The sequence below is a fragment of the Phaenicophaeus curvirostris genome, chromosome 24, assembly GCF_032191515.1.
Source record: "Phaenicophaeus curvirostris isolate KB17595 chromosome 24, BPBGC_Pcur_1.0, whole genome shotgun sequence".
Taxonomy (NCBI): Eukaryota; Metazoa; Chordata; class Aves; order Cuculiformes; family Cuculidae; genus Phaenicophaeus; species Phaenicophaeus curvirostris.
The window spans coordinates 5128428-5143551 of NC_091415.1; the positions used below are offsets into that span (position 1 = coordinate 5128428).

General features: G+C 50.2%; 1 protein-coding gene across 2 annotated transcripts in view; it reads right to left on the reverse strand.

Moving 5' to 3' along the window:
• The window catches only part of C24H6orf89 (chromosome 24 C6orf89 homolog), a 146870-nt gene that overhangs the window by 117737 nt on the left and 14009 nt on the right, over positions 1 to 15124 (reverse strand). For both annotated transcript variants that reach the window (XM_069875803.1, XM_069875804.1), the window contains exons 4-8: positions 11491 to 11645; positions 11029 to 11150; positions 9391 to 9517; positions 7956 to 8079; positions 4597 to 7611 (exon numbers count right to left, since the gene is read on the reverse strand). In XM_069875803.1, the coding sequence (XP_069731904.1) occupies positions 7526 to 7611; positions 7956 to 8079; positions 9391 to 9517; positions 11029 to 11150; positions 11491 to 11645 (614 nt within the window). In that variant the 3' untranslated portion in view covers positions 4597 to 7525. The remainder of the gene's footprint in view (positions 1 to 4596; positions 7612 to 7955; positions 8080 to 9390; positions 9518 to 11028; positions 11151 to 11490; positions 11646 to 15124) is intronic.

The window sequence follows — 15124 nt, forward strand, 5'->3', positions numbered from 1 at the left end:
TTTACCCCCCAGCAGCCCTGAGCCTTTAGAACAAGCCTCCCCTCCCCGTAGACAAAGAGATAACGCTAAAAATAAATCACCTGTCCTTTGTTTGCATCTCCAAAGCAAAGGGGAAGTCCAGCATCTCCCTGGTTTAACTCAGCAGGACAGTAAATCTATCCTTGACAAGGAGTTTCCTGAAGAGGAGAATATATAGTTCAACATACAAAATTTCCAAAGAGGAGATAGTTTGGTTTGTAGGAAGCAGAAAGCTCTTTGTGCACCCACCACAAGGGCCTCACCCTAGAAAGTGTTCGGTTCTTAGGGACCACAGGGCTAAGCGTGGACCTGGGATGGGGTGGATCTACCAACTCCACTCCCCGATGTGAATATGGGGGTTTAAAGGCAGAAGGATCACCTTGTCGAGATGCTGGGGTTTGTAGAGCTTGCATCGCTGGTACCGAGATGCTCTCCTGCTCCCCACCTCCCCTCGCTCAGGCTGTTCCCATGCTGCTAGACAGCTGGGAGGGCAGCCACGAGACAAGGGAGGTGCTTTGATCCAGCCCAGTAAAACCAGCTTCCCTGCCAGACCGTGACAGCAAGAGACTGATGGGAGAAGCTAAAGGCCTGAGGCTCCTGGGAAACCCATCCCGAGGAAGCTCTCCAGGGCGTTGTAAAGGGAGTTTGAGGCTGGGATCTGTGGAGCTGCCTCGGGGGAATCGGTGTGTGCGATGCCAGTGGGAAGGAAAAAGAGAAAAGGAATTAATACAAACTAGCAGCTTGGCTCCTGCGGGGGATGCTGATTGCCTGGTACTGAAGTAAGGACTAAAGCTCCTTTCTTCTTTCAGTTACCCTGAGTTCAGGACTGACTGAGACCAACACCTTCTTTGGCAGCACCTGGCAGCAGGACGGTGAGTTCTGGGGTGGGGGGGACTTTTGGAGGCGGTGGGAGCTTCCCGGAGCTGGGAAAATCCCAGAAAAACCCAGGCGGGGGTCCTGACAGCCCCCACACGCTGGTCCCGCGTGGGGCGAAGAGGTGCGGGGTGAAGAGGAGCGTGAAGAAAGAGGTGCAGGGCAGTTTGAGCGGCAGTTCGAGTGGGCAGGGCGCAGAGAGGACCTAGGGACTAGACGGAAGACACTGAGGACGATGGTGGCCACCCGGCAGAAGGTTAAAGCTGCCCCCCGTGCTGCAGCAGGCAGGGTGGATGCTGCCACCCAGACAGAGCCACGGTGGGTGCAGGCAGCTACCCAGACCTGGGGCTGCAGGCAGTGCCCCCCTCCCACACCGGCTCATGTCTCTGGTCCTGGCTCCACTTGTGAAAGCTGCGCTCGAGTGGGGGAACTCCTTCACATGGTGGAGGAGCTAAGGGAGGAGCTGAAGAGGCTGAGGACCATCAGGGAGTGCGAGAGAGAGATAGACAAGTGGAGCAGGGCCCTCTCACTAACTCAGCAGCCTGCTGGGGCTGGTGTGTCCGAACATCATCCACCTGCAAACTGCACGGTTGGGGGAACAAGAGATGGGGAGTGGCAGCAAGTTCCTGCCAGACGAAGGAAACCTGCTCCCCTCACTCAGACAGCAAAGCCCCAGATCCCCTGGTGAACAAGTACCAGGTGCTGCAGGTGGAATCCAGCCCTGAGGATGAGGATGATGGCTCCCACAGCCTAGAATACTTCCCTAGGCTGCACCATCCTCAGAAAAAGATAAAAACATCCTCCATCAAGAAGAAGAGGAGGGTGATTGTTGTAGGGGACTCCCTCCTAAAAGGAACGGAGGGACCCATTTGCAGATCGGACCCGCTCCACGGAGAGGTCTGCTGCTTACCGGGGGCGTCAGGGAAGGAGGCAACTAGAAAACTTCCTTCCCTGGTCCACGAGACGGACGACCATCCTCTGATAGTCCAAACTGGTAATGATGGTTTAGCAAACAAAAAGGCCAAAACCATCAAGAATGACTTCAGGGCCATTGGGAAAGTGATGGAGGGCTCTGGGGCACAAGTAGTATTCTGTTCCATCCCAAGGCTAAATAGAGAGGAGCGGGAATCCAGGAAGAAGGATTCGATTAATGCCTGGCTCCGAGCCTGGTGTGAGGAGAGGGGCTTTGGCTTCTTTGATCATGGGGTGGCTCACGCACCCCCAGGCTTTCTCGCTAAGGACGGGACACGTGTGTCTCCTAAGGTAACTAAAGCCCTTGCTAGAAACCTAGCTAAGCTCATAAACCAAGCTTTAAACTAGATGTGAAGGGGGAGGGGGTTGAGACCAGGCTAGACAGGGGCAAGCCTGGATGTGGGGCACTGGTGATTGGGAGAGGGGGTGCTGGTGAGGACCACCAGTACCTCACCACACAGAAAGTGGGGGAGAACACACCTGGGGGTGCTAAGGAAGATATGGGCACTCTGGAGCTAGCTTCTCCAGTTACCAGGCAATTGGGAACGAACTCTGTTCCCTCTAAGAGGGCTGAAGGCTCAGCAGCTCAGCTGAAGTGCATTTACACCACTGCACGCAGCATGGGGAATAAGAAGGAAGAGGTGGAAGCTGTCGTAGGGCAAGGAGCCTATGATGTCGTTGCCATCACGGAAACGTGGTGGGATGACTCATATAACTGGAGTGCAGCTATGGTGGGGTACAAACTCATCAGGTGGGATAGGAAGGGTAGGAAAGGAGGCGGGGTAGCCCTCTTTGTAAGGGAGGACTTGGACTCCGTTGAGATGGATTGTGGTGATGAGGAGATTGAGTGCCTGTGGGTTAAAATAGGAGGAGCCCATTACAAGGTAGATTTTGTGATGGGAGTCTGTTACAGACCACCCAGCCAAGGAGAAGCAGCTGAGGAGCTCTTCTATAAACAGCTGGGGTTAATCTCTAGATCAATGCCTCTCGTTCTTGTGGGAGACTTCAATCTGCCTGATATCTGCTGGGAGTACAACAGAGCAGAAAGGAAGCAGTCTAGGAGGTTCCTGGAGTGCGTGGAAGACAACTTCCTCACACAGCTGGTGAATGAACCGACAAGGGAAGGTGCCCTCCTGGACCTGCTGTTTGTGAACAGAGAAGGCCTTGTGGGGGATGTGGCAGTAGGTGGACGCCTAGGACTAAGTGACCATGAGATGATAGGGTTTTCTGTTCTAGGTGAAGTGAAGAGGGTTGTTAGTAGGATGGTGGCATTAAATTTCCAGAGGGCAGACTTTGATCTCTTCAGCAGGCTGGTTGGTGAAGTCTCATGGGAGACAGTACTCAAGGGCAAGGGAGCCCATGAGGGCTGGGAGCTCTTCAAAAAGGAAATCCTAGCAGCTCAGGAGAAAGCCATCCCCGTGTTCCGGAAAAAAAGCCGGCAGGGGAGAAAGCCAGCTTGGTTGAATAGAGAGATCTTGAGGGATATCAAGAGGAAGAGAAATGTTTATGGGCTCTGGAAGAGGGGACAGGCCTCTTGGGAGGACTACAGGAGGCAAGTGGGATTGTGTAGGGGAAAAATCAGAAGGGCTACGGCTCAGCTAGAAATCAGATTGGCCAAGTCTGTGAAAGATAACAAAAAATCTTTCTACAAATATATAAATAATAAAAGGAGGAGTAGGGAGACCATACAGTCCCTATTGGACGCAGAAGGAAGAACAGTGACAGGGGATGAGGAAAAGGCTGAGGTACTTAATGCCTTCTTTGCCTCAGTCTTTAGTTGTAAGGAGGGTCGTTCCGTCTGTGTACAAACCCAGGAGCTAGAGGAGCATAATGAGGCTCCCGTGATCCAAGAGGAGGTGGTCAGAGCCTTGCTAGCCCGACTAGACACCCACAAGCCTATGGGGCCGGATGGGATTCACCCAAGGGTGTTGAACGAGCTGGCGGATGTGCTGGCCAAGGCCCTTTCCATCATCTTCCAACAGTCCTGGAAGTCCCAGGAAGTCTCTCTTCTCCCAAGGGACAGGGGACAGGACGAGAGGGAATGGCCTCAAGCTCCACCAGGGGAGGTTCAGGCCGGACATTAGGAAAAAATTCTTTACAGAAAGGGTCATTGGGCAGTGGCAGAGGCTGCCCAGGGAAGCGGTTGAGTCACCTTCCCTGGAGGGGTTTAAGGCACGGGTGGACGAGGTGCTGAGGGACATGGTTTAGTGATTGATGGGAACGGTTGGACTCAATGATCCGGTGGGTCTCTCCCAACCTGGTGATTCTATGATTCTATGAACGGTCCATGACCCCTGCTTTTGGAAACGAGCTTTAAACCACGATCCTCCTGCCCAGCTGACAGCCCATCGGTCTGGCCTGATAAGGAGAGAAATGACCCCTTTCGTGTCTGCCCGCTGGGCTCTTGGGCAGCACCAACGCGTGCGCCTCGCTGGTGTGACTGCAGAGCAGCTTTGCGGCTCCTGGGATGTCAGGCAAATAGGAGTCCACCTCTCAGCTCACAGGCAAAGAGCTGCGAAGCACACAAAGCGACTTGAAAAAGCTGAGACGCACGTGTTGAGTGGGCACCTCTCCAAGGTGGGGAGTGGAGGATTGTCCAAGCATGTCTGCTTGGATACGCCTGAGTGCCAAAGTAAAGCTAGAGGGGAGGGAGACCACGATGGGATACGCACCCTCTGCGACTCATCCTATCATGTCTGTCACGACTGCTGAGAAAACAGCCTCATTCCACACCCAGTTCAGCCTCTGCAGATAACTGGGAGCTGCCAGGCTCTCTCGGGAAGTCACAACCTCCTGCAGCCGCTGCAAAGGCTCTGCAAAGCCAGAGCCCCCAGCGAGGAAGATGACCAGGGGTCGCTTGCAGCCATGTGGCCAAAGCGTCAACGTCTCCTCTCGGCCATCCTAGTTTTTGCCACTTTGGCCTCACCTCCAAGTTTTCCATCCCAGCTCCTCTCCTGGGTTGAGACACGGAAGGCGTTAGCACTGCTTCTCTGGCAGCTGAAGACAGGAGCCGCTCTAGAAGCTGGGCTACAGACTGGAGATCTGCACTCAACAGCAGCGAGGGCCAAAATTGGCTCTTTATCAGCAGGAGAATTGCCCTCCTGTTTTAGTTTAGCAGCTAATTCCTTACAGCTTTTGGATGAGGAAGAGAAAATATACTGAAAGTTTAAAAACAAATGATGTAAACTCCAAAGGGAGCGAGGTTGGGACATATGCAATGTATCGCCTAGACACAGATCTGGAAACTTATGCAGAGACTATAAAGTGCACTTGGAAAGCTGATCTGCAAACAGTCCAGATTCACCATCTTCTGTCCAGCCAGCTGCAAGCCTTTGCAGAAAGGAGAAGCAAAACGTGAGAGCGCTTTAGCTGAACAGGCACAAACCTGCCTCGGAGCTTCTCCTTTCCTCCCCCCAATCTAAACAGGAACTGTAAACAGATCCATTTTCTCTGCCTCTTTCCAAGGGAGCCAGACAGCCCCGATGGCTTCAGCACAACTCACAAAATATAAGCATTTCACAGACACTTGAGAATTGTCTCCACGGCTCTTTTACAAGTTACATTCAAGGACACTTAGAAAAAAAACAGCATCACTGAACCACCCGCAACCCCAGCAATGATGGGTCCAGCAGGTTCTCTCCCCACGCTTCTCTGACCAAATGCTTTACAGAAACAGATCAGGTACAAAATCAGTAAGAGGTGAAGTAACCCCATCAGCCTTTGAATTTGACTTTAGAGGCTGCCAAAGTGTAAACAGCAACAGTCACTAACGAGGCCCTAATTCTGCCATCACCAAACTCCTGAATTTCCATGAACTAAGACCCAGGTTCTAAGAGGAGGGAGAGGGGTAGTGTGTGTGTCTTGGCATGAACAAGATTGCATGTAGCGTCACAAGCGTAAAAGACACCCCAGGCGTTAACAATACTAACAGAAATCCTATTAATCCAATTCCCTTTAATATTTTGCTACAAATTAAGCGAGTCCTTTTCTGTCCTGAGAAAGTCAGGCTCTCACCCATGGTTTTACTGGATCTGGTGCGTGTTGGTGCAGTGTCGAGGGCCACGCACACAGAATGACACTGGGGTTGTTCTTATTCATTTATAGGAGAAAAACAAGGGTTATGCATAGAAATGTTTGTAGCACCAAGGCCTCAGACCATATTCTGTGGAGCAGGCACTATCCTCTGCCCTATCCTTGTACAGGAGCCAGACGTGGTCATCCCACTAGGCAGCTTTTGTCAGACCCTAATAAGATTAGTACGGCGTTTGCTCCCTTTCCCCTGGTCTCGCTTAAAAACAAAGGCTGGATAGACATTCTTCCAATCTGTCATTTTACATGTACCACAACTATTTACAGAGGAAAAGGTTCTCACTCCTGAGAACAGGGTCAACTCGCTTTCAAACAAACCCCCTCCCAATTCCATATTAACAAGTGTGAGAGTACGTCCTGAACCACAGCCCTGGCCTATGAGTTCAGCCTAACACATCTGTAAATGATCTTCAACAACAGGATCAGACCCAAAGGATCAGACTTGGAAGGGACCGCAGCATCCACAGCCTGCAAACACTGAAACCGAGCCTCTCTCAGGGCATTGGATAAAGCAGCGCTCAAGCAACAGGAAGCATGCGAAGGCAGCTTGGAAAGGACCCAGGAAAAACCAACATTCATCCTGAAGACAGAGTTCCAAGTCTGGAAGGAGTTGATGCAAAAAAAAATGCCAGGGATGAGGAAGCTTTCAGGTGCTCCCATAGGTACCTGGGCAGGGAACGCAGGTAGCACCTCGCAAAGCAAGGAGTTTATGAAAAAGGTTGTGCAGCTCTGGTGTCTCAGGTGCACAATCAAGCGAAACTTATGCAGAGCTCTGTGCCCAGCTCCATCTCCAGCCAGAACTCCTCTACTCTCAGCACCATCACCACTAAAACTCGCACCGGTGTTTTTGTAGTAAAGGAGGTGGAGGAAATAGCACAGTCACGATTTGACTCGCAACCTGCTAATAGAGAAGAGTGATCACAAGAGACAAAGAAGAGGCCCGAACAGATTGTTTTGGTACAAGAAGGACACCGTGGGCGAGGGTCTCTGCCCTGAGGCTGCAAGGCTCATCTCAGCCCTGGAGCACGGAGCTGCGATCAGCTTTGCGAGGCACGCTCCTGAGGCACACAGCTCCGTACGTGATGGAGAGATGGGATGGAGCGGGACACATCACCAATTTGTTCCCTTTATAGAGCTGGCCTGACAAGACAGGCTCCAAGCCTCCTCCTCAGGAGGAACGTACACAGAAATGCCGCGGCACCCCTCCACTCCCAACCCCACCGGGGCGTTTCACAAGTGCCATAATCCACAAAGGACACAAGGTGAATCTCATCCTGAGAAATCCCTCTGTTGCTCCTGGAAAAAAAAAAACCTCTTTGCTGCAAAACCCGGGGCTTACCTGAGGGGACGGGGCAGGTCATAAATAGCTTGCACTTCTCCCAAAATACGTTTGAGGAAAGGCAAAGAACTACCTCAAGGGTCAGGAAAACAGTCATTTTTAAACACTGTAAACATGCAGGGTGGCACAGCTGCCGGCCCCAGTTGCCCCAGCTCTATCACTTTCGAGATGCCTTGGCTTCAAAGCTGAAAGTCTTCTTGCCCTGGAAACAGCTGTTTTCCCACCCCACTGTCCTTAGCTGGCAGCTCCGTCACAAACAACCGCTGGCTCTGTCCCTTTGGCCACGAAGCTCATCGTCCAGTAATCTGCACTGGCATAACCTTTGGAAGATGCAATAGAGGCGATATTAGATGAAACCACGTTTAATGACTGCTCACACTTCCCGTGAAGTGAAGGTCTTTGGAAAGACATTCCCCTCAACAACACGCTGGGTGAGCATTGTGTCTTGCATAGCCCATACTGCTTGGTTTTCACACCGAGCATCGCATGGTATCCAACTGTTTGTTTTCCAGGACACAAACTCCCACTTCTGAATGATCCCTCCTCTGCTACGAGCAGGCACGCACCACCACCTCAACTGTCAGGCAGATAAAATCCAGCTGGAAGGAGTCTCCTGACTCCAAGAGATCTCCCAGATCCTGCATGCTACAGCACCGGTACTCACCTAAATCTCCAGCTTCTAGCTCCACCTTGAACATCTCACAGCGTCCTTTGCACTTGTTCAGAGGTACAACAGTTAGGGTGAGTTGTCCACTTCCAACAGCAAAGAGGCTGTGCAAACTGTAGCTCTAGGATGAGAAAAGACTATTTCAAAAGCCTTGCTAGCTTTCCTTGGGTTTGCCCGATCAAACAAGGAGCAAGTCACCAGCCTGCAGCAATGTGACACAACGCAACCTCAGCTTGGCTGCTCCCCCCAGTTACCAGCAGATCACAGCTGAGGTCAGCTGCATGGAATCATGGAACGGTTTGGGTTGGAAGGGACCTCAAAACCCATCCAGTTCCACCCCCTCCCATGGGCAGGGACACCTCCCAGCGGATCAGGGGCTCCAAGCCCCATCCAACCTGGCCCTGAACCCCTCCAGGGATGGGGCAGCCACCACTGCTCTGGGCAACCTGAGCCAGGACCTCCCCACCTTCACAGAACATTTCTTCCTAAGACCTAACCTAAATCTCCCCTCTTGCAGCTGAAAACCATTCCCCTCATCCTGTCCCTGCCCTCCCTTGTCAAGAGCCCCTGCCCAGCTTTCATGGAGCCCCTTTCAGTGCTGGAAGCTGCTCTAAGGTCTCCTCGGAGCCTTCTCTTCTCCAGGCTGAACAATCTCAACTCTCTCAGCCTGGCCTCAGATGGGAAGTCCTCCAGCCCTCGGATCATCTCCGTGGCCTCCTCTGGTCCTGCTCCAACAGCTCCATGTCCTCCCTGTGCTGAGGACTCCAGAGCTGGACACAGGGCTCCAGGTGGGTCTCACCAGAGCAGAGCAGAGGGGCAGAACGCCCCTCCTCACCTGCTGGTCCCACTGCTTTGGATGCAGCCCAGGACATGGTTGGTTTCTGGGCTGCAAGTGCACATTGGCGGCTCCTGTTGAGCTCCTCATCCACCAGCCCTTCCCTTCTTCTGTTCAAGACAACGCAGGCCCTCCACACCCACAAAACAGAGGAGGAGATCAGGGTAGGAGCCTGAAGTGTCACTGTCTTCAGTGCAACATGCCCCTGGCAGGGATCTCAGAATGGGTAACACTGCCAGAAACAGCTCCTAAAAGGCAACTCCTAAACGAATTTTGCTCAGTTGTGCAACTAAAAGACCATCCCCTCACCCAAGCTACAGAGCACGGCCAGGGTATAAATGTGAAGGCAGCTGGGACGCCACAGGACTTCTCCACCTGCTGAGAGACAGGGATGTGGTACCACCTCCACAGATCCTGGTACAGCTCTTGGTAGTACAGCAACCTTGAGATGCCACGTTACACAGATCTGATACAACCCAAACCCCTGCTGTCAGGATTGAATCAGCTGAAGAAGTCCTGCAAATCACCCAAAAACTTGGTGCTTCTGGAGGACAACTCACAGACAGGGAGGTAATGCCTCTAGGAGGACTTTCTCACCTTATTCCCCAAATCTGGATGGCGGATGAGGAAGCAGCTCTCCAAGGACACTGTCTTGGGGAAGGACAGCAAAGAGAAAGCAGGGAAAAATTCCTGCAGAATCTGAGTTTTATTCACAGATTTGTTCCTAAATGAAACAATACAACTCATATTAATAAAAACGTCACGCAGTGATAATACGCTTGTATTTTAAACTAATTTCAAGATCAACACTCTTCACAAATATTCACGTCTGATAAACAGCCTGCTGATAGATGAGACACTTGCAGCAAAATTCGACCTCTCAGCTTCTAAACCTGTTCTCCTTCATATCTTTCTCTTAGCACCTGCAGCAGGACCACGTAAACAGGGAACAAACAGAACATTGTGGATGTCTAAACTTGATTTTCCTCCCTTCTTCTCTTAAAACAATCTGAGTCATTGATCATAACCACTAATTACAAAAGATGCAGAGAGGTGGCATTGTATGCAACCATAACTCAAACCACATGGCAAGGCGGGGGAAATCCAAGTCTATTCTCTCAGGCCAGGGAATTTAACTGGAAAATGCAGGGTGGGGCTTATTTTTACATCTCTGTCTAGGAGCGTGACATGATTAATACTTCTGTACCCTGATCATCTGTCTACCAGCGCTGCAGTCAAGAATCATAGGATCATAGAATAGTTTGGGTTGGAAGGGACCTCAAAGCCCTTCCAGTTCCACCCCTTGCGATGGGCAGGGACACCTCCCACTGGATCAGGGGCTCCAAGCCCCATTCAACCTGGCCTTGAACCCCTCCAGGGATGGGGCAGTCAACGCTGCTCTGGGCAACCTGTTTTAGTGCCTCACCACTCTCATCATGAAGAAATTCTTCCTTACGTCTAGTCTAAATCTGCACCTCTCCAGTTTATAGCCACCGAAGAAGAGCCCACCTAAGCATCAGCCAAAGCACAGATTCAACTATGGCCTTCTCCAAGCTGCTTGGACACTGCTCCTTCACCCATACAAAGGTGCCAGGTGGTGTTCCACGTTAATCCCACGTGAAAAGACTTGGTTAACACACTGGGCTGCTCCGCAACCTCAGAGAACTCTGAATTGTTCAAATGTCTTGCAGCCACGCTAAAGGCTTTAGCGCAGCTGACAGAGAGCCAGGATTAGCAAGGGCCAGGATTAACATAGTCCACTTTTCCTGCATGAGACCAGACAAATTGCAGGATCCCTTAGGTTTTTTTGTTAACTCTCAGTGTTTTGCAAAAGTCATGGCACCTCTTCTCAGTCCACACTAATGGTGGAGAATTTCCACTGAACAGACAGAGGTGACTACAGTTATAAACAGGTCTCCTCAGGTGATCAGACCACAGCCCAGAGGACTGATGTAAGGCCTGAAGAACAGGACTGAGCAATCACTGGGGTATTTTTGTTTTGTGAGTGGAGCAATACCTGAAGTCCCAGCCACAACGCCCCATTTTTAGTGCAGAAGTCTCCTGCTTGGATCAAATCAGTGACCGCAGGCAGAGAGAAGCCTGTAATCCATTCCTCTTCCGCTTCCCTCCAGTTAAAGTGCAATTTTCAAGCTTCTGGTAACTCACATCAGCAAAATGCCTGGGCACCCCTCCAACAGGGCCGTATACACCTACCATATTTTGTCTTTGACTCACCAGGGAAAGAAAACCGGGCAGCTCCACAATTCAGCTGAGTTTTCTTCTATTATAACCTCTGCTAGGTCTGGATCTTGGGACTGAAAATGCTTCAGTTCTTCATAGGAGAGACGTTGCCCTGTCTTAAATGACACAAAATAAAGATCAAAGCTGTGCACCTGGGGGTCAGAGTTCTTCCCCTTCTCCTATTTCCACCCCAACAAAGAACATGCAAATGTTGTAGCCATCTAGATTGCTAAGTTTCCAGCTATAATGATAATTAGTCAGAGGAACAACTTGCTAAGGATGCAGTGAGCTCCTCAGTCCTTGAAATCTTTAAACTGGAGCTAAATGGCATCTTAGATAGATGTTCTACCTCGATCTGCAGTTTATGTCTGTGAGTAAAACTACCGGGCAGGGTGTTTGGCTGGTGCGATTCAAGAGTTTGGACTCATCATCCAGCCTCAGAAATCCATGTGTTACCTTGACTAGAAAAGGCTGAGACCTCTGGAGCTTTTCTGATAGTTCTCTGAAGTCTGTCACTATCTGAAGGCTTTTCACAGCAGAACAGACTGTGCAGTTTGCGGGAAGCGTAGAAGTGTTCTGTCTGCAACCTGCTGCCCACCAGTCCTGGCATTCTTGGGAAGAAACAACAGAAATATGTTTAATAGGACCAAAAACGAAATAGAAAGGAGACAGACTGGATGATGAACTCATTAACCCTAACATGAAACACTGAGATTTCTTATAGCTTCCAATCGCTGTAAGATACTGAAAAAAAGCAACTTTCTCAAGGGCAGGGAACTCATCACAGAACGTTTCCAGCACAGGCTGGAGACATGACTCAGGGCTGTGAGAAATGGGAGAGCTTTATGGAAATTCCCTACTTCTATGGTTCTCTAATCCAAACGTTATCAAGGAGATGCCCAGAAGATGACAAAAAAGATCCAGGTTGAAAAGAGAAACTCTAACATGGTTAGCACTGGTGCTGTGAATCCTGCAAAGATATCCCTGAAATGACTACCCTACCCTTTGTCTCTGTGTTAATTAAGAAACACTCTGTCCCAGGCAAAGTTTGCCCAGTCTCTGATGGGCAGAAGGTGCTGGGAAATCATAGAATAACCAAGTTGGAAGAGACCCACCGGATCATCGAGTCCGACTATTCCTATCAAACACTAAACCATGTCCCTTAGCACCTCATCCCACCCATGTCTTAAACCCCTCCAGGGAAATTCAGGATTTCACCAAGCCATGCTGCTGTTCTTCTCATTCATCCCATACATTGACTTGAAGATGAAATGAGGAGGAAAGTCCCAGCAAGAGGAAGCCCTGGACAACAGCTACATCCATTTTAAATTCTAGTTATGCCACAACTGGCTGAACTACTGTACAATGAACACTGCATGTCTACATCTTCAAAAATCCAGTTTTTACAGGAAACCATTACTTGATGCCTATATCCTGCTTCCCTCCTCCAATTTAACAGCCCTTCCAGCACAAAAAAGGAAGTAAATATTAAGAGATCTGTTGCAGCACTAAATGAACAGGACAAGAGCCGATAACGCTAAATACCCCACATATTTCTAATGTAAAGGATCTACAGGAGCAGCTGCCACACTAAAAGGACACAGTGGTGGTAACAGCCCTGGTTTTGCAGCCTTAACGCAAGGGGAAGCTGTTTAACTCAGGCAGCAGCAGCAAGCTCACTCAAATGCCTGATCTGTTGGGGTAGGTTAGGAAAATCCCGAGGCCTGGAACACACCTAACACAAAATGCCCAGAGATTTGGCCCCAGGACAGGCTCACCTGCCCTGTTCAGTGCCAACACGTGTCAAAACAGGTCCTGGACATTGCTGCGGGCCACCCAGTTGGGAAAGGGAGTGGATGGGAAGGACGAGAAAGAAGAGAGAGTGAGGCCTGTCTGAAAAATAAAGTTGGGAAACAAGGACGCACAGCAGTTTTTCAGGGAGGAAAAAAAAGCCACGTGCAGCCTGCCCGCGACTGCCATCAGTTTCCAACCACGCTCACCCTCCTGCACACGGATCATGATTGATGAACAGCACTTAGTAGGAAAGCTCTTGCTCTATTTTTCCCTCTAACATCTGCATCAGATAGACAGGAACATTATAGAGGATTTGGGTTCATTCGGACATAACATCTAGGAGCAGATCAGGATTAATGTTGTCTTTTTTTCTGTCTAAGTATCTCCAGTCAACTCCCAAATGCTGCATTCCTCACCCTTCTGCTGGGATATGAACTGAAAGGGACCAGGATATAATTCCCAGTCTTTCTGGAAGATGTATCTACGCTGCTTTCAGGGAAAGGGGTAGAAAGGCAAAACAAAGTGTAAAAACCTTATTGCAAGCAGAAGTCCTGCTCCCATGAGAAACTGCTCCAACGCGCTTTCCCTCCCTGCTCACAAGAGAAGAAAAGAAAATCTTTGTTTCGCTGCCTGTAGAAAGCTCCAATTTTACAACAACAACAAAAAAACCCCTCAACTCACAAAAACCAGCTGGTCAGTGACAGGAAACAAAAGGCTGAAAGATCTCGCCAGAGGAAGGGCAGTCACCATGAAGAGAAGAAGAAAATCTATCGCGTTGTCTCTCATCATGCAGGGAGTGGCAATGCTATAATTTCTTTCTGGGCCAAAACTTAGAAACTTCATCCCAAAGTGTTAAGCACAACGGTCCCCAAATTTTCCCTTTGGGCCTAGGGCAGTGCCCCCCATAACTGGATGCTAATCAGCTTGACAGTACAGAGCTTGAGTCCTTCTTTGAGCTAGGCTGGGCTATTTGCATTCTCAATTGCTCGATTCAGGGGGTTATTTCTTTTCGCCATGAATAACACAAGCGGACGCATTTCAAATGCTGCAAGTGTGGTTGTGAGGCTTTTTTTTGGGGGGTAATTAATCTTTCAGATTTATTGTTGAGGGTGTTAGGCTGTGCACCAGCACACGTGTGACTGGCATGACAAGTATGGGCAGCGAGCAGCGTTTGCTCTTCCCAGGGAGGGAGGAAGAAGAGACCGCGTGCAGCGGAGAGGGCACGCAACCGCACACTGGGGATCGCAGCAGGAGTTTTACTGAGGATGCTTATTCTCTCTTCGATTACCCTCCCTGCATTCCTTTTACATTATCACCCTGCCCAGACACCCTGGGGGATTATTTCGGTTTAAGTCAAGCACGCCGTCTGTGCACAGGCACAGTCTGCTCCGAGATTGAAAAGAAAGACACAGGCCTCATCCCAGCGCAACCGTCACACGATGGTCCCATCCACTCACAGTCAGATGTTGAAGTGCTGGGCGTGTGCAGCTATCCCTGTGGATCTGAGAGCAGGAAAGCAGCTGTAGTGCTGACACATACAACCATCCATTACGCCACAGAAGCGCAGGCCAGTCCCAACTAACCCCTCCTCTGCGCTTGTGCCTTCTCACTCCTCTTTGAGGAGCAGCCTCCAGTTGATTAAGCACAACCTGAGTTCCACACCGGTCATACCCAGCACACATTTGCTTTTATGCTTTATTAATTCTCCTGAACAAGAGCAGTCCTCTCCCCTGGGTCAGGATAACTCCAGGGCTGGGGAGTTCCAGCTGCTAATGCACTACAGACAAGGAGATAACAATTCTCCTTAAACCACATCTATGATTAATGCTAGGAGTTTATGACCGTACGTTCCACTACACAGAAAAATAATTTTCAACTTACCATCAATTTAAGATGAGCACCCCGCCCTCCTTGGCTGTTTTCCCAGAGGATCTCCCAAGTTTTTTGGCTGTCCCCAGCACTACAGAGGGGTGTGTGCGCACAGCCCCAGAGATGCTGGGTGTGGACGATCAGATTGGAAGCCGAGAGGTTACTGAGAAGACCTGGCTCTGCTTCTGCCCATTGCAATGAAGCAATAAAACATATGGAAGCTTGCCCACATAGATCTGAGAGCAGGATCTCAGCAACAGCTCCAGTCTCATTAGGGACCATATGGAGAGCGAAATATCAGTCTGCCCCTGCAGCAGGTTCAAAGGGAAAGCCCTGCAGCAGGGGGACCTTTTGCTCTAGCAAGACACAAAGAGCCAAGGGCTGCTCCCGACCCTAATGAACTGTTGAAAACGTAAAATCTCCTGCA